This window comes from Paroedura picta, chromosome 10 (genome assembly GCF_049243985.1).
Source record: "Paroedura picta isolate Pp20150507F chromosome 10, Ppicta_v3.0, whole genome shotgun sequence".
NCBI classification, from domain to species: domain Eukaryota; kingdom Metazoa; phylum Chordata; class Lepidosauria; order Squamata; family Gekkonidae; genus Paroedura; species Paroedura picta.
This window is the reverse complement of record NC_135378.1, coordinates 62,097,513-62,116,260: the sequence shown is the minus strand read 5'-3', so window position 1 is coordinate 62,116,260 and position 18,748 is coordinate 62,097,513. Positions and strand designations below refer to the sequence as shown.

The window sequence follows — 18,748 nt, the reverse complement described above, 5'->3', positions numbered from 1 at the left end:
TCCATTTAAACACCAGATGCATAGTACTTTTTGAATGCCACTCTTTATGGAATCACGAGTCTTGATACTTAAAAAAAATAATCTCGCTGCTGATATTTTTTGGGGGGGGGGACTTTAGAGAGGCATGCTTTGTGTTACAACTTTGAGAGAAGATTATTTCTGGCATTGTCTGCATGCTTATCCACCTATTCATTGCTCCAGGTTGTTCTTAATTTTTAAAATACACATCCCATCCCCTGGAAGAGGGAGGTGGGTGTGAGGGCGGGACATTGGAGGCAGAGGTCGCACTTCTTTGCCTTCACACATTTCTTTTGCTGGTGGCCTGCTGGTTCCTCTCCTGTAGCTCCCGCTTTTTAGGTTGGTGAATCCACTTTACACGCTTTAAAATGGAGGATGTAGTGAGCAGTTTGCTGCCTGGATGCTGGATGTTGGCGATGTCATGCAGAGCAGCCGGAATATAATAACTACCCAAGGTAAGCATTTCACTACATTTAACAGGTGCAGAACGGTCCCAAGGGTCCAAAGGAACCTTGAATACTTAAAATGTATTTAAACACACTTTCATGAGTCAGAGCTCATTTCATCAGATACACAAAAATGTAACATCTATATTCACAACAAAATGGATGGGAGTGCGGAGAGATGTGGTAAAGAGAGGCCCATTTAAAACAAGGTCCAATATGAAAAGTTACTAGTTCACACAAAGGCAAAACAGAATTCATGTAAATGTATAATAAATAAATACAATAGGAAGCTGCATAGGTATAGCTGAACTAATATTCTTATCAAGTGAGATATGCAAGACATTACAACTATGGTGAATAAGAGTGAGGAAGGTCAATAAATTGATTTACGCATTTTTGTAGTTTGTGTATACTAAAGTATTTTGAGGCACATCATTTTTTTGGCAGACTTAACCTAATTCTGCTCTGGAGGAACTCTTTGCATCTGTAGATGGGTGGGGAAGAAAATTGATTTATCCCTAAACATACAGACACTGGACAATTTTCTTCTTTCTTTTATTCAAGTTAGTTTTTTTCTGTTAGGATAGCTTAGTGTCAAATTTGGCTCCCAGATGAATGTTTTGTGGAATTGCTGAGGGATATTGTCCAGTGGTCAGGAATTTAGGGAAAGTCCAGCAGCACCACCCTTCAATGTATTATCCCAGAAAGGGCAAAGCATCCCCTGTTGCTTCAGTTGTCCTTGACCCGGGAAAAATAGGTTATAGGCATGTCATACTAATGGATTAACATTAACCAAGGGACTGACTTCATATTTTGTAACAAGAAGGAAAGAACTGGTGTTAAGTACTTGGGGAGGCAGACAGAGGTTTGGTGGAAACTTAATGAGGACGGGCCCACCCAGGTGGTGTCAGTGACTAATTCATTTATGTCTAGATTCTTTCACCGCCTACACGGATGTAAAAATAGAGACTGACATAGCTGATAAATCCATGTATCAAATAGAAACAGAGGAAGAGTTAGTTTTTATACTCCGCTTTTCACTTTTTGAAGGAGCTTCAAAGCGGCTTAGTCACCTTCCCTTCCTCTCCCCATAACAGACACCCTATGAGGTAGGTGGGACTGAGAAAGCAATAAGATTGATCAAATTCTCATTTCCTACCCAATTAATTTAGATTTTTCAATTCACTGCTGGCTCAAAAATTCTCAGAAGTTTATGGCGCTTTGAAAAGCAAACATAATAATAGTGCCTAAAATAATATATCTCCCTTCTGTTCTCCATAATGTGCCCAGAAACATCTTTTTCTTTTCTTCTTCTTCTTTTGTCTCTTTTTTCTTCTTTTTTGTATTTTGCATTCAACCTGACAAAGTGTTCTGGGAAATTTGAAAACTTGCTCTCACTATTTGTGGTATTTTGGCTGGTACTCACAGAAAGTTATTCTAGTACTGTTGATTTTGGATTTTTTTCCACAGATCAACACAGCTACCTATAATTTTAGTCTTTTGGAGGAAGTCTCACATTTAGCCTCTAAATGGATTCTACAGCTGGAAGAAACTCTTTTAATAGGAATCTGCATGTGGTGGTGGTGGACTTTACATACCCTTTTGGCCACTAAACATTTTGATCTCAATTCATGTCCAACATAGCACATCATCTTATAGCAATCTTTATGAATATATGGATTTTTCTTTTGTGTGTGTGTGTGTGTGTGTGTGTGGGGGGGTGTTTGTCAGCCTTAAAGGCACCTACATGCTCTGGTTTTTGTTTTGCTTTTTTTTTTGTTCGTTTGCATCTTCAGCCCAGAAGTTTGGTGCACCCTTTACAATGTTATATATTTAAGAGAAATACATAGCAGGCACTAATCTCCTTTTAAAGAGTTGTATATACAGATTTTGGGCTGTTTCAACATGCCTTGAAACCTTTCCCCTCTTCTCATTCATTGTAGCTCACATCCGGCATGGGGAAGAGTTACGGGAAAGCTTGTGATATTTTGTTTGGTCCTAATAAAAAAGTATTACACTACTGTTGTTTTTGGATTTTTCCTGTATGGATCAACACAGTGACCCGCAATGTTTGTCTAAAAATAATATTTATTAATGTTTGGAAGTCAGAAAGTTCTGTCTTTTCTTTGCCTGCCAAACTGGGAAAATACAACTCCATTGTGTGTAAGATGTAATTGGAAAGACAATGGGCAAACAACTAATAATAGGTCATCATTCCACCCAGGCTTTTTGGGGCCTATGTGTACCAATAGCACGGTACTTTGCAACATTTTGGAACACAAACTAAGTGCCGCGCTCTGGGGAATCCCTTCATTGGGCCTCAGCTGTATGCATCCATGGAAACAAATCTGAAATAAAGTGAAAACAAAAGAAGTGTTGTGACAGATTTACCTCAGCGTTCTGTTTGGTAAGTGCAAAACTAGTTACCAAGGAGGAGGATGCTTTTTTGTGGTCTAGCATGGGAACAGAAGAAGAGCCCAGCTGGATCATAAGCAGGACATGCAGGCAGTCTTAATGTGCTGTTGGTTCCTAGAAACTAATATTCCTAGGGTTGCCAGCTAATGGGGGATAGATGGGGAACTTACTAGAAGCAAGGAGGGAAAACCGGGAGGTCAACATGACATCCCTACATCACCAGAAATGACATAGTATATCAAAGATGTCAGGAACAATGATCTGGTTTGTGGGCAAAATCTACATGGTAGAATCAGGTTCTTACCATAGAATTTTGCTCAAAAACCAGTGTTTTCCCACATCTTTACATTGTTTCTAGGTGTATAGACATATCTCATTTACTTCCTGGTTTTCCCTCCCCATGTTTGGTAAATTTCCCCAGTTTCAGAGAGACCTAAAATGGGGAGTGGGGCTCCAAACGGGGAATCCCAAACCAGGGACCCCAACTGGGAATCAGCAAACCTACTTATTCCTAGACAGCATGTCTAACAGTCACTCAGAGATGTTGTCCTCCATAAATTTTCAGAGGGTAGCTGGGTTGGCCTGCAGTAAAAGGGCTAAATTTGAGTCCAATGGGACCTTACAGATCAATTAAATTTATGGGTTATAAGTTTTTAAGACCCAAAGCTCTCAAAGGTATTTGATGAAGGGAGCTTTGCCTCTCTAAAGCTTATATGTTTGGTTTCTATAGTGCCATTGGATGAACACAGCTCTATCCACAATCTTCCCTAATCCTATTTTTGTGAAGATTTTTATGGATTTCACTTGTTGACAGGTTGACAAATGTGTATATGGGAGGGGGGAATCTAATGGTTGTGATATGCTCCATTTAAAGGTAGTTTTGTACTCTGTAATATTCATATAGGGTGTGAAATGTTAAAAATCAAAGTACATGCAAAAGATACTTTTCTCAGATAAATCCACTAAATTATGTATATACTAGCTGTATAGACTTGCACGCATGGATGCAATGGGCATTAGAGGGCCCCCCCAGCCCCGCCGCTGCCTGCACCGCCCCACCTGATCCTCTCTGTGTCAAGCTGGTCTCTCTCTCGGGGGAATGGGGGCTCAGCAGGGCTCTCTGCCTCTCTGCCGCCCTTCCCGGTGAAAAGCCCCATCGGAGGTGGCAGCCTGCCCTGCATGTCGCCCCTGTCTTTGCCACCACCACAGGGCTGCTGCCTCCAGCACTGCCGCCTCGGCAATGCAGTCCTCCATGCCACTGACCCTTACAGGAGGCAGCAGCCTGGCCTCCAATGCCACCACCTCGCCCCCACAGCTGCTGCACAGAGGGCCGGGCGGGTGGCTCCAGTTTCTTCGCCCTCTGCAGGCAGCATGTATGTGGTGGCGAGGGCGGGCAAGCTGTGTGCCTGGTGGGGGTCAACCCAATCCGAGATCGCCCAGCTTTGCCCACATTCCAAAGCCAGACAGGCCTGGAGTGAGCCACCCAGTAGGCTGTTTCCCTTTTATTTATATAGCTAATGGTTAAAGATATTAATGCTTATTAATTTCTTATCCATAATACAATGTTTTGTCTACAAGCTAATAAAAAGTATCTTTGAACTATATATTCTCTTCCATCCTTGATTGGGCTAGTCATCCTATTTTCATACACTCATTGAACCTGAACCTAACATGCCACTAAACATTTCCTGCACATATTGATATGAAACAGGCTACAACATCCTGTGGCCCCTTTATTTTTTGATTGTCATGTCTAAGTATTTACAGAAGACAATAACTCTCTGGTTCTAGCCTGCAGAAGTTATGATTTTGTCTGTAAGGAATAGCAGCTGCTTCCCAGCTATCTTTTCAACTATATTCTGCACAATCATGCCACTTCTGGGGTTTCTTGAAACCTGAAGAATACTTCAGGATTTCTCAATGGTAAAGAAGTCAAGAAAGGCTGTTTTAAATAGGATCATGCCTGGTGATACATATATTTCTGAATGTTAAATGCAAGACAGGATGCCTTTCTTACATAGAAACTATTGTTTTGCAGACATTCAGTTTTGATATACTGTTGTGAACTGTTACCCTGCTGCAGCAATTCCCATGCTACTAAAGGCAAAATGAGCCATAAATGTGCACTCCACTTATGTCTCACTAAGGTTAGAATTCACAGTTTGAATTATGGAGGCTTCAGTTATTTATCTAAAAAACGTATTTATCTAAAAAAAAACTTCAAAGTGATGCAGCATTAGATACCATGTACATTATTATACTAACTGGAGGCTTATTTTAATTTTATTCATTTATTTATTATATATGGCAGGTGTGTAGCATAGTCAGGAGATACTTTGCAGCCAGGCAAGAGACATTCAGAGATGGTTTGCCATTGCCTGCCTCTGTGTCAGGACCCTAGGAAGCAATATGAGGTATTTCCTTTAATGAGATATTTACTGAATATAATTAATAGAATAGTTCAGGTTTTTATTGTTATTATACCCAGATAGGTGACCAGTTCTTAAATAATGTTTTGCAGTAGTGATCTCCTCATACCCCAACTGTGATCATACACTCCTCATAGCCATTATACACAACTGTATTATATGATACGTTGCTGCCAGAAAAAAATATCACCCGAACAAGATTCTTTTTTAAGTTGAGAAGGTTTTTACCCACCATGCCATCAGACATCATAAAACACCCAGTGAATAATTCACTAGGACTAGGATTACAGAATGTGAACAACAAACAGTTTAACGCAGTGGTTCTCAACCTGGGGGTTGAGACTTCTTTGGGGGTTGAATGACCCTTTCACAGGGGTTGCAGCAGGGCAAGCAGCTTGGCTGGGGGGGGGGAGGCCGCCATCCACACAACAGCCTTGCGGGGTAGATCAAGAAGGAGAGTTTGTCTGTCTGGAGCAGCGGAAAAGAGCAAGATTGGCATGGTGGGACAAGAGGCAAAACTGAACTGAGAATCCCCGGGGAAAAAACAATTTATATACAATCATGGACAATGGATCTTCACGCCACTGGTCAGTTTCGGTTTAATTTCTGTGAAAGAATACTTGCTTAATTTTATGGTTGGGGTCAGCACAACATGAGGAACTGTATTAAAGGGTTGTGCCATTAGGAAGGTTTAAGGCAATATATACCATAAACCAGTGACTTCCAGCCTTTTTGAGTATGAGGATCCCTTTTTAACATTAAAAATATGAATGAATCTCCTGCATACTAGTTGTGCTATTAGTGTCTGTTGACTGAGAAAATACATAATGGCACAAGGATCAAGATGACAGTGCTTAGTGCTCATGTGGATTTGTGGGCTGATGGTACCAACTCTGTGGGTCCCCAGGGGGCTAGCCCAAAGCTAGGAACCACGGCCATTAACAATGCAGGAAGTGCATTACAAAGGATTACAATGCTCTAAAAGCAAGACACCTACAATATAAATTTCAGTAAATTACAATCTTATCTTATTCCTTTATAAAAAGCACCTTTCTGAAATGTTAAAAATAACTCCCCAATGGGTGGATCTGTGTCTCTCTGTCTGTCTGTCCCTCCCTTCCGACCTATCGTTTTATGCAATTTTTGTGCAAGTTTTCATAAAAGAATAGAATACCCCCCCCCCCCCCAAGGTTCTTGAATTGGGTAGTAAGCAAAGCAGACACATTACCCAAGTTGATAGGAAAAGTACACTGTTGAGTTATGGCAACCCCACAGTTTTCAAAGCGAGATTTTCTGAGGGGGTTTGCCTCTGCACAGCAACCCTGCAACTCCAGTGGCCTCCCACCCAAATACTAAGAGAGCCAGTTTGGTGTAGTAGTTAGGAGTGCGGACTTCTAATCTGGCATGCCGGGTTCGATTCTGCGCTCCCCCACATGCAACCAGCTGGGTGACCTTGGGCTCGCCACAGCACTGATAAAACTGTTCTGACTTGGCAGTGATATCAGGGCTCTCTCAGCCTCACCTACCTCACAGGGTTTCTGTTGTGGGGAGAGGAATGGGAAGGCGACTGTAAGCCACTTTGGGTAGAAGAAAAGCTGCATATAAGAACCAACTCTTCTTCTTCTTCTTCTTCTTCTTCGGAGGGCCAATCCTGCTTAGATTCTGAGATCTGATCAGCTCGGGCTAACCTCAGGGCAGGTCGATGCACTCTGTACAGATACACACTCGGAGCCAAAGGGAATGTTCTGCAGGCAACACTGGATTGGATGGAGCTCGGCCACTTTTGGGAATGGGGAATTCTGACAATTTCTTAATAAGTGAAACCCAATCTCTTGGCTTGCTTGGTCACTTCAGTGGGGCAAATCAGTGCTTCAAGTGGAAAGGCGAACCCATTTTGCCCTGAAAGTTTCTTTTTTTTTCACCACTTGAAGGATCAGTTCAGAGGGTCTTTCCTGTTGCCCCAGTGTGCCCCGAACGGTTCCTATCCTGCCCTCATTTCACCTAAAACTGGGTAACTGCTTGGGTGGGTTGCGTCGTTGGGCTTGCTCGAGTCTTCAGGCGCCGGTTGCAGGCACCTGCCTCGGGCTTCTTTCGCCAGCGTTGCGTGCCGGTTGCGTTCCTGGCAGACGGCCGGGCCTGCTCCGGGGCCATGGGCGCTCGAGATGACGCACGCTCCTCTGGCTGCGTCCACCGTCTGAGTGGACGGCAAAGCTTCGCCTGGACTTGCCCAGAGCAGCGGCAGGACTGGGCCCAGGGTGAGCGCTGGGCAGGCGAGGGTTACACGGAGGGCTGCGGAGGAGGGAACCTCTCGCCTCTCCATCCCGGCCACTTTCCAGCACTCGCAACCGCCTCCCTCCGTGCTCGTACCGGGCAGCAGGCGGAGAACCGGCCCAGCAGAGAGGCGCGGAGCAGGGCAGGCAGGCGGGAGGGGAGGGCTCGAGGGGAACCAGCAAATAATAGCGCCACTGGGAGAGCGGAGGGGGGGGGGGGTCGCTTGCTTTGCCTGCACGAAGGGGCCGATCCCTCCCTCGGACTCGGCGGCCAGGGAGGCTCCTCGGGCGCCCGCGCCGGCGAAAGCCGCTCTTCGGGCCCTCCGCCGCGAATTGCGCAGCTCCATAAACTCCGGCTGCCTTCGGCGCCCCCCCTCCCTCACGCCCCCTCGGCCCTCCCGGCGGTGGGCAGGCAGGGGTCGGGCGTCGAGGCTGGGAGGCAGAGGGCGAAGCCGGGCGGAGGCGAGGCTGGGGGGCCGTGGGCGAGGCAGAGGCGGCCGGCGAGGGGGAGCCGTGGCGGGCGGCCGGGGCAGGGCGGCTCGAGGGGAGCCCTCGGCGGCTGCGGGGCCCCCGGCAGGGATGGCGGCGGGAAGCATCACCACCCTCCCCGCCTTGCCCGACGACGGCGGAGGCAGCAGCGGCGGCGCCTTCCCGCCCGGGCACTTCAAGGACCCCAAGCGGCTCTACTGCAAAAACGGAGGCTTCTTCCTCAGGATCAACCCCGACGGCAGAGTGGACGGCGTCCGCGAGAACAGCGACCCGCACAGTGAGTGCCTCCTGCCCGCCCCCACCGCGCCCCGCGCCCCCTCCCCGTCGAGTAAGGGATCGCCAGCCCTTCAGACTCCAGGGGGTGGCCTCACGGGTTAGACATTGGGAGCAGCTGCACTTCGATGGAACAGGGCCAGATTTGGACCTTTGTGGCTCTCATCCCTTTTTGCTGAAAAGTTTTGTGCCCTCTCATCCCCTCCTCCCAAAAAACACCCACCGGCTACAGGTCCTACAGTTAAGGGGTCTGCCACCCCTATCTGAACTTAGGGTTGCCACCCTCCAGGTGGTAGCTGGAGAACTCCTCCTATTACAACTGATCTCCAGGAGGGTGATCCCTCTATCTCATTGAAGCCCCTCCCCACCCCAAGCTCCACCTTCCTCAGGCTCCACCCCCAAACCTCCAGGTATTTCCTAACTTGGACTGGGCAACCCTACTGGTTATTCTCAGCTGCCATATAGATTCTATCTCACCGGCTTCAGATTGTTCATGTACCAAGTAGTCCAACTCAGACCCTGTCTGTACCTCTGAAACTGTAACATATGAGATCAGTGCTGGCCTTTTTAGTATAATGTACTTCCTTTCTGGTACTTGCCATTCTGCGCCATCCTGCATAGTACCTATGAGACCTCATTCTCAGATTCCTGCCCCCTCCTCAGTAAACCAGGTGGGCAAAATGCTGAGCACATTGTTGAGCTGTGCCCCACAGGTGTACATCCACTTTTATCTCCACCGACTCCAGGGGTATCCCCCTCACATTGCGTCATGTCATCCAGCTTCCATTTTCTCCAGCTGTACTCCTCCTTTCTAGACAGAACAATTATGTAACCGCTTTTCCAGGGCCTCATTCCCCTCAATTAGTATTCCCATTGGACTTCTATAAGTATTATCATCTTCATCTACAGCCAACTACCTGAGACCCTTCTTGTATAGTAGTCTCACCTGTGTCTTATCTGTTGCTCCATTATCATGTCACTTCTCTTGCATCCACTTGCCTTCCACTTCTGCCCCTCACAGTGTGACATTTCATCCTAGAGTTTCACCTGTGCAAGATTTACGTATCTATTGTCCAACACCCTTATATTCAGACACTGTGTTTTATAATTTCCTTTAGCACAGTGATCCCCAACTTTTTTATCACCGGGGACCACTCAACGCCGGGGACCACTCACTGGGGAACACTCAACGCCTTTTACTGAGGCCCGTTGGGGGGGGTAGTTTACTCCTCTACTCTCAACCACTGCCCTAATGCTCTCTGCCCTAATGATCGCTATGGTAATGTTTAAACATCCCTTCAAAATAAAATACAGACAGTGAGATAGTCCCATCTGGGAGTAATGGGACACAATGACACCCAAAGTGTGTTGTAAAGGGCCGGGGTGGGGGGGTGAAGTAAAGGGCTGGGGGGGGGAGAAGGCGTCCTTCGGGGCCCACCTCCAATTAGTTGAAGGACCACATGTGGTCCGCAGCCCACAGGTTGGGGATCGCTACTTTAGCACACACACAGCTTGTGCCTTTACCTTTTATTCAGTGTAACATCATTAATTTGCCACCTCTGTTCCAGCACTGTCTCTTTCCAGCAATTCTCTAGTCTTGTCTGACAATAATAATGACAATAACAACAGCAATTGTAATACTTCTGCAGTGCTTTTCTAGAAATGTATTCAAGGTGGTTAATGATAAAAACAACACATCTAAAGCAAAACATGTTTCAGTCATTCTAATGTCTCTTGATGACTAGGTCAGCAGTAATTTCCCCAGGAATCAATCAATCAATCAATCAATCAATCAATCTTTCTTTCTTTCTTTCTTTCTTTCTTTCTTTCTTTCTTTCTTTCTTTCTTTCTTTCTTTCTTTCTTTCTTTCTTTCTTTCTTTCTTTCTTTCTTTCTTTCTTTCTTTCTTTCTTTCTGAAAGGGTTGTTATTTTGGACAAACCCACAAAACTGGGGAAAGAGAGGACAGACAAATCAAGATTGAACTTTTATTTTTTGAAAACTGTTTATCTTTAATTTTGAATACATTCCAAAAAAAAAGCTTTCTTTAATTTGAGCGACTCAAATAAGCCATTTAATTGGTATTTTCATCACCACTGAATATTGCTCTATCCATACATTGTGTTTTAAAATGTAATATTAAGGATATTTGATTTTCAAGAGGGCTGAAGTTGGCATTAGTGATCCCCCCCCCCCACAGCACACTATTGTAGAATCCTAATTAGATTATCGAAGGACCCCGGTATGCACCATTTACAAAATCTGTTTTAAATACAGACTCCTGTAATTTGAGAGCTTTCAGTTGATTCAAGTACAGTATTTTAAACATTTTTATGTGTTAATGTTCCATATATCTTAATGTTTTCATGTCTCAAAATAATTTAATAGTAGATATACTATAGACGAAGGATACTGTTGGTTTAATGTAGGTAACACAAGAAGACATAGCAAGAAAAAATATTTATTTGCTTGCCACTCAATTCATTTAAGGGATCCCCTGGTCTTTCTAAATATGTTGGATGATGGTTGCATTTAAAGCAAAATAAAGTGAGAAAGATTAATGTGGATCAGTGGGGGAGAACCAGGTAGATAATTTCTGGATTTCTTCCTTCCTGGTGATGTACTTTGCTCACATGTGCACTTTGCACGTTGCTTCTCTGACTGTAATGGTTGAAAGACATAGTTACCTCTCTTTTTGAGTTAGAGCTGAATATGATGGCTTACATCTGGGATTCTCACTCTATTATTGTCTTATATGGGAATACCTTCTGACTTTGTTTTTATTTCAACACTGGAAAATTTGTGGATGCAAACACTGTAATGTCAGAAGATCCCTTAATTGCTATCAGAAACAGACACCTAGGCCAAACTAGTTTATGGGAGTGATTAAAACTGAATCTATATTTAATTATATGGCCAAATGATTAACAGCTGTATGTGCAGACTAGTTCTAAAATAATCAGGCTGATGACATACTATAAATATGGACTAGGTGTGTTGACTATTTATTCACTGTTTTTTCCCCTACATTACTTACAGACCGTAACATTTTCATCTGCTTAATCTGCTTTAGGTAATCATATTTGGGATCCTAGGAAAATAACCTTAGATAATGGAAACACATTAGAGGCAAGAACTATGTTGAAGCTATCTTCTGTTGCTTGGTTCTTGGAAGAGATTTGCTTAACTGTAACTTGCATCAAGTGTGTTAAAAAGACAGAAAGCAGGAATTCATCCAAAAAATCCCCTTGTTGCTGCAATTTCTCCTAAACACATTGATATTTTTACTTTATCTACTTGGTGTTTGTTTTTGGCAAACTAAAGTAATATGAGAAACAAATTGAACAATTATAAATAGTAACAACAATTGTAACTCAGCATTTTTATCATGATTTTTCCTCTTTCTTTTGAATAGCTATTATTCATTCTCCAATATTTGTAAACACAGACTATAATGCAAATTGCTGCAGAGTATAATGCAAATTGTCTTCTACAAGACCCTTAACTAGTCCAGCAGGTTTAAACATATTTTCTGTAAACTGCTGATTACCACAGCTCCATGCAGTTTGTGATGCTTTTTAATAAGAGCCTCTTGTGGCGCAGAGTGGTAAGCGGCAGAAATGCTGTCTGAAGCTGTCTGTCCATGAGGTTGGGAGTTCAATCCCAGCAGCCGGCTCAAGGTTGACTCAACCTTCCATCCTTCTGAGGTCGGTAAAATGAGTACCCAGCTTGCTGGGGGGTAAACGGTAATGACTGGGGAAGGCACTGGCAAACCACCCCGTATTGAGTCTGCCATGAAAAGGCTAGAGGGCGTCACCCCAAGGATCAGACATGACTCAGTGCTTGCACAGGGGAAACCTTTACCTTTGTGATGCATTGTGGGAGCCTGCTGTCTCAGGAAAAAAAACTCCTTGCGCTACTTAGTTGTCACAGTTCGACAGGGCTGCAAGCTCTGGGTTGGGGAATACCTGGAGACTTTGGGGGTGGAGTTGGGAGTGGGTAAGATTTGGGGTGAGGAGGGACCTCAGTGGAGTACGATGCTATGGAGTCTACCTCTAAAGCAGCCATTTTCTCTAGGGAACTGATCTCTTTAGTTTGGAGGTGAGTTGTAATACCATTGGACCCCCAGGTCTCACCTGAGGACTAGCAGCCCTACAGGTTAAGCATGGAAATAATATCTTAAGTGTCTTTTTCTGTTTCTTGCATTTATTTTCATTATTCCTTTTGTTTTTTCTGTATTCATGCCAAAATTCATTGCCTATTCCCTTTCCTCTTTAGAAACTTCAAAATATTTCTACTGGAATCATCTCTTATGTAGCCTATATTTATACTTAAAATTAATTTTAAAAATATGGCACCAAAAGTGTGCTTGAGGTTCTTTCAAGGGGTTTGCGCACATCTGAATATTAATGGATGCTAAAAGGCAGATCAGAATGTTTATTCCACTGGATGTGTACCCTGGCTAAGTATTTCATTTAAATTGCAAATGTAGAAACTACAAAGTGTCACACAGGGTAACATCCTAAATATCATATATTGTAATGTCCTAAATTGTCACACTTGGCAATAATTTGACAGGTAACCTCTTACATTTCATAACAACAGTTGATTTAAAGTTCTTTGTCATTATCTCCTTTAACTTTTTTTTGGTTTTTCAGTTGCCTTTGTTTTTTCCTTGTTTCCACTTTCACTTGTTTTCTTCCACAGCAGTTCCCTTGAAGTTTGATATAGCCTCTTTTTTCTTACAGGGTATTTGCATTGCAAATCTAAGCAGAGTTAAACCTTTCTAGAACCATTATGGGGTGTGGTCATGTTGAAATTTTGGATATGTTTTGCTACTGTTTTTTTGGAGGATTTGATGAAGAAATATTTAGGGCAGTTTTTATCTTATAAATTGTATCTTTCTTTGCAGAGTTCAATATATTTGGAGCTTTTATTCTACCCTATCTCAATAGAATCAGGACTGATGACAGCATAAATGAAATCACATAATTCTAGGATAAAAAGGTAAAGGTATCCCCTGTGCAAGCACCGAGTCATGTCTGACTCTTGGGGTGACGCCCTCTAGCGTTTTCATGGCAGACTCAATACGGGGTGATTTGCCAGTGCCTTCCCCAGTCATGACCGTTTACCCCCCAGCAAGCTGGGTACTCATTTTACCGACCTCGGAAGGATGGAAGGCTGAGTCAACCTTGAGCCGGCTGCTGGGATTGAACTCCCAGCCTCATGGGCAAAGCTTTCAGACGGCTGCCTTACCACTCTGCACCACAAGAGGCTCTTAATTCTAGGATATAGAGATCTAATTAGTTTAAATTTAGAGCATAAAATTAGTTACTGATATTGATAATAGCGATTGTCTATTGTATGGGATTCGGATTGATAAGAGAGATAATAGGATCACAGACAACAGGATGACATTATTAATAGCAACATTTTTGTTGACTGTAATTACATGTAAACGGGAATGATATAGTGTTATTTCAGTGTAATGCTGCATGTGGCCAGTTGGTCATTACAGCAATAAATCAAAAATAATAATATCATTTAAGTCTAGACCCTCTGACTTCAGTCAGAGTAACAATGCTTAGGCTGAATCTGAAGAAGTGGGCATGCACATGAAAGTTTATATCAAAAATAAAACTTTGTTGGCCTTAAAGGTACCACTAGACTCAAACTTTGTTCTGCTGCTTCAGACCAATATGGCTACCCACCTGGACCTGTGCTTAGGCTTCTAATATAAATTACTTTCCTCTCAATGTTCAATAATCTGAGGGAGAAGGGTTGTGCAGATTTTGGGAGTGGAGAGCCACATCTGCTCTCTGCTTATTTGAGATGTCTCTTTTGGACTGCATATCATCCTGTTTCAGTGCTGGAAGAATCATTTTCAACTCTGAGCACTTAAAAATTGGCCGAGAGGCAAAATGGGTATAGCTGTGGCCTCCTCTTCCACTCTTTTGTTTTTGGAGTTCCTTGGAAAAGGGAGTGGATGGGAACATTGGCTTGTTAGCTAGTGTTAGAATCTGGTAGGCTGATGGTACAAAATATTGTTAAGTAGCTTGAGGACTGGCTGAAATATTCCCATTGATGCATTTAGGAAAAAATTCCCTAACCTTCCATTCCTTTGGTGGTGGAAAGTTCTGTCATTTCACAGTGGATTTGTGGCAATCCCATAGGGTTTTCAAGGCAAGAGACGTTCAGAGCCAGCTTGGTGTAATGGTTCGAGTGCAGACGTCTAATCTGGCGAGCCGGGTTCAATTCTGCACTCACCCGCACTCACCCAGGTGGGTGACCTTGGGCTCCACACAGCACTGATAAAGCTGTTCTGACTGAGCAGTGATATCAGGGCTCTCTCAGCCTCACCCACCTCACAGGGTGTCTGTTGTGGGGAGAGGAAAGGGAAGGCAACTGTAAACCGCTTTGAGCCTCCTTCGGGTAGAGAAAAGCAGCATATAAGAACCAACTCTTCTTCTTGCCATTGCCTATCCTATCCTATCTTCTACTCTACTCTACCTCTACCTCTACCTCTACCTCTACCTCTACCTCTACCTCTACCTCTACCTCTACCTCTATTCTATTCTATTCTATTCTATTCTATTCTATTCTATTCTATTCAGAATGTCTCAATACTACAAACATTTAGGAAAGCACTTAAGGACCCATGGAATATGAGTGTTTTAATGAATGAATGAATGAACATTTTAAATTCAATACATGAGTAATTTCTGATCTTGCCTGCCTGCTAAGTAAGATAGTGTTTGCATCTGAGTAATATATCTTCAACAAGTAGGCTTACAATTTTCACTAGTAATTTGGTGCGTTCATTTGGGCTAGGCTGTGAATTAAGTCTTATAACAAGTTTCCTGCATTCCTATCCAGCAATAGTAGTCTATACAGAAACAAGATCCCGTGCATTGATCCCCCATCTGGACTGGTACCCACATGTGTAGAAAGCTGTTCCATGCATAAAGAACCTAGTTTGATTCCCCTTATCCAACTGGGACTACATGTATGATGCCTTATTGGAAATGTTTGCACCCTGTTGAAGTCATTATTGGTGCTGTCCGGTTTGATAGTGCTGATTACCTGCTTAGGGAAAGTTTTCTGTGTTCTTAGGAAATAATTGGGTTCCTTGTCAACATGGTGTGACATAAAATGTTTAAGGTATTCTAATTTTTTATACTGCTGTTAATATTGTGCGGTATTGTTTTTCTGAAGCCTTCGAATTGGAGATCAGAAGAACACTGTGTGGTTTAAATCATATTGTAAGACAATTTAAGGTCATAGATTCTGAATCTGTAGCCTGTGATATTGTGCTTTTTCCTGTGAAGCTGTGCTTTATCACCCTTGATTTTTAAGACAATTGAATGTGATTTTCCAAATCTGTGGATTTGATGTTGTTAATGTGTTGATGACTGTATGAGGAGAGACAGCTGTGTTGATGACTATAAACAGGGAGACAGATGCTTCTGGAGGCTTAGCCTCCAAGAGCAGCTGTCTCTGTTCTATACTTGTGTCTGTTTACTGTGGTCAGGTGCTGAAACTGAATCCAAATAAAAGAAAGGTGATGCTGGTATGTAAACTTGATCTAGAGGGCACTGTGTCACCAACTTCTGAGGGAGCCTATTGACTAAGTCACTTAAAAATTTGGGAAACTAGGTTAGTGAAGCAACTAAAATATTTTCCCTGCTACATCTGTTTTGTGGCAGTTAACACCTCTCTTAGCAGACCTAGTCACAATGATTCATACTACATTGACTTTGAGACTAGACCACTGTAAGGCATTCTTTGTGGGCCTGCTTTTGAAGACAACTAGGAAACTCAAATGGTCCAAAATGACGCTGCACAATTGTTGTCTGGAGTGAGCCACTTTCTACAAGCCACTCTCCAGACACAAATCATCACATAATAGATCACATCCTACTGGGCAGCCCTGAGATGCTCACTAGTGATTGGGGCCATCCCTCCAAAAACACCAAAACCATCAAAACAAACGAGAAACCAACCCATAACCAAGCAAGAATGCAATAAAACCATCAAAACAAACGAGAAACCAACCAACACCCAAGAAAAACCAGGGCCCAGCAGAGCCCTTGAAAAACAAGAAATAGCACCTACTGAGACCCTCGTGAAAATAGAGAGATCAAATCTCAAAACTACCACCAACCACCATCATATATGGACATCTTACATACATCACCCACAATGGAGGGAATGGTAACAGAGGGGCTAAGGGGGTCAGGGATCCCAATTCTGAGGGGAAGAGGCAGAGATAGCGATGGGAGGAGGTGGTACCTGTGATGCAAACATACTCAAACCCCCTCAGACCTCCATCCTGTCCCTCAGGGCACTAGGGTGGAGGCAAAGGTGATCAACCCACCTCCAGTACTGTTGCTGTGCAATGCCAAATTGATTATGAAAAAGACCCACACTCTGCAAAATTACTTTGCAGAGAACAACTTAGACCTGGCTTGCGTGACAGAGACCTGGGTCAGAGAGGGTGAGACTGTCACCCTCAAAGAAGTAGACCCTGCCAGGTTCTCTGTCCTCTGTCAGTCTTGGACTGCAGGGTGGGGAGGAGGGGTAGCAATCCTAACCCAAGAGGATTTTTCCTTCAGGGCTCTACCCACACCATCAATTCCAGGAATTGAGTGTGTAGGCCTCGGGTGGGTGGCTGTCGACCGAGTGTCAGGCTGTCTAGCTAGTGTACCACACGCCCAATGCACCTACAGACACCCTGCCAGCCCTGCTAGAGGAGGTAATGGCCTGGATGTTACAGTTCCCTAGACCTCTGATCCTGGGAGACTTTGACGTCCATTCCAAGCTGCCACCCTCTAGAAATGAGTTGGACCTAGTATCAGCCATGGCAACACTAGGGTGCTCACAATTTGTTGTTGTTTCTACCCTGTCCGGAGGGGGAGGGGGGAGGGGGGCGTCCAGGCGCTTAGTGGAGCCGCAGGGCTAAGGCGGTGGAAGCGGCTGTCCTCCAAAGGGAAGCTAACCCTAAAGCAGGTAAAGTCTATTTGTAGGCACTCCCCAGGCGCCAGCGAAGAAGACAGCCAAGACCCCCCCCCCAATGACTGCAGCGTTTTCCTGGTACGGTCGTACCCCAGTGGGATCCCAGTCTGTTGCTCCAGGGCCCATAGGGCTGGCTTCTTGGCTAAGCCGAAGGAGTAAGGCCAGATTTCTCTCCTTGTCCCATCCCATACACAATATTTTAACAGTTCGGTGGCAGTTAGATTTTAGTCCCGTAGCGCGAATTTCAGGCCTTGAGCTTTCGGGGTATACCTTGACACTTTTGGAGTGCTGAGGGAGTAAGATGCTGTAGGCCTTACAGCTGTCACTGGACTCGAACGGTGTTCTGCTCTTGTTAGTCTGTAATGCGCTACTGGACTCTAATGGTGCTTACACGCTAAACGCATTACCAACCCACTTCCACTGCACTTTACAACTGGATTTTAGTGTGTGAAATGACAAAATCCACTTGCGAACACTCGCTGAAGTGGAAACGGCATCATTTAGCATACTTGAAAGTGTCCTAATTGCTTTAACTAAGGGCCATTCCGCGCCAGGATCTAAGTAGCAAATTGGTTGCGGAACGAAAAAACGCCATTTTAAATAGTGGAATTCGTCGTTATGCATACCTGCCTTTGTAGTGGAATCCAGTTGAGTTTCTATCGTTTCCCACAGGTTTCCTGTCTCGGCAAAAATCGCTAGCCAGGAAGCGATATTGCCGAGCTTTGTCCCGCCCCTGGCCGTCAAGCAGCCAATGGGCGGCCGTTATCATGCTCCCCAAAAGCCCCTTTCCCTTTAAGGAAGGTTTAAAAAAAAACACATTGCAATGAATCTGTGTTGATTCATTGCAATGGAGAGACCCATCTAACTAGCAGGTGGTGTTTGAGCTGCCGTTTCATCGTTGCCACGCTCCCCCCGAATGAAAAAAAAAATACCCCCCCCCCCGCACAGACGTGATTTTCGGCCGAAAATAGAGTGAAAAATAAAGGGAAAATAAACCAGCAAACGGGGCTGTGTGTTGCTTGGTGCTTGGTGACTTAAAACAGCTCTGGGGAGGGACTGCAGCCAGGGAAGCCTCACTGGGTAAACGAAGGCTCGCTGGTGCGTTGACCTCCGCTCACTCCAAGAAAAAAAAAAGGCGATCGCTTCTCCGGAAGATCAGAGGAGAGAACTAGGGGGAGAGACTTTGCAGAAACCGCAACAATGATAACGCACAGAACTTTCCCGCTAGTGTTGCAGATGGGTTGCAAGAGTGTAGCACTTTCCGGAGGGTGAATCCACTTTTGGGGATTTCCCTGAAAGTGCTACAACGAAGCGCTTTTTGCAGATCACTTTCAGGAGTGTTGCAGATTGTCAACGACGTTGTGCATAACAGCAAAACAGTAGCGATTTCAATTT

General features: G+C 44.2%; 1 protein-coding gene across 1 annotated transcript in view; it reads left to right on the top strand.

The window, feature by feature from the left end:
• The first annotated feature begins 7,515 nt into the window (after positions 1-7,515).
• The window catches only part of FGF2 (fibroblast growth factor 2), a 25,134-nt gene continuing 13,901 nt past the window's right edge, over positions 7,516-18,748 (top strand). Inside the window, exon 1 of the mRNA XM_077300374.1 lies at positions 7,516-8,344. Within this exon, the coding sequence (XP_077156489.1) occupies positions 8,158-8,344 (187 nt within the window). The 5' untranslated portion in view covers positions 7,516-8,157. The remainder of the gene's footprint in view (positions 8,345-18,748) is intronic.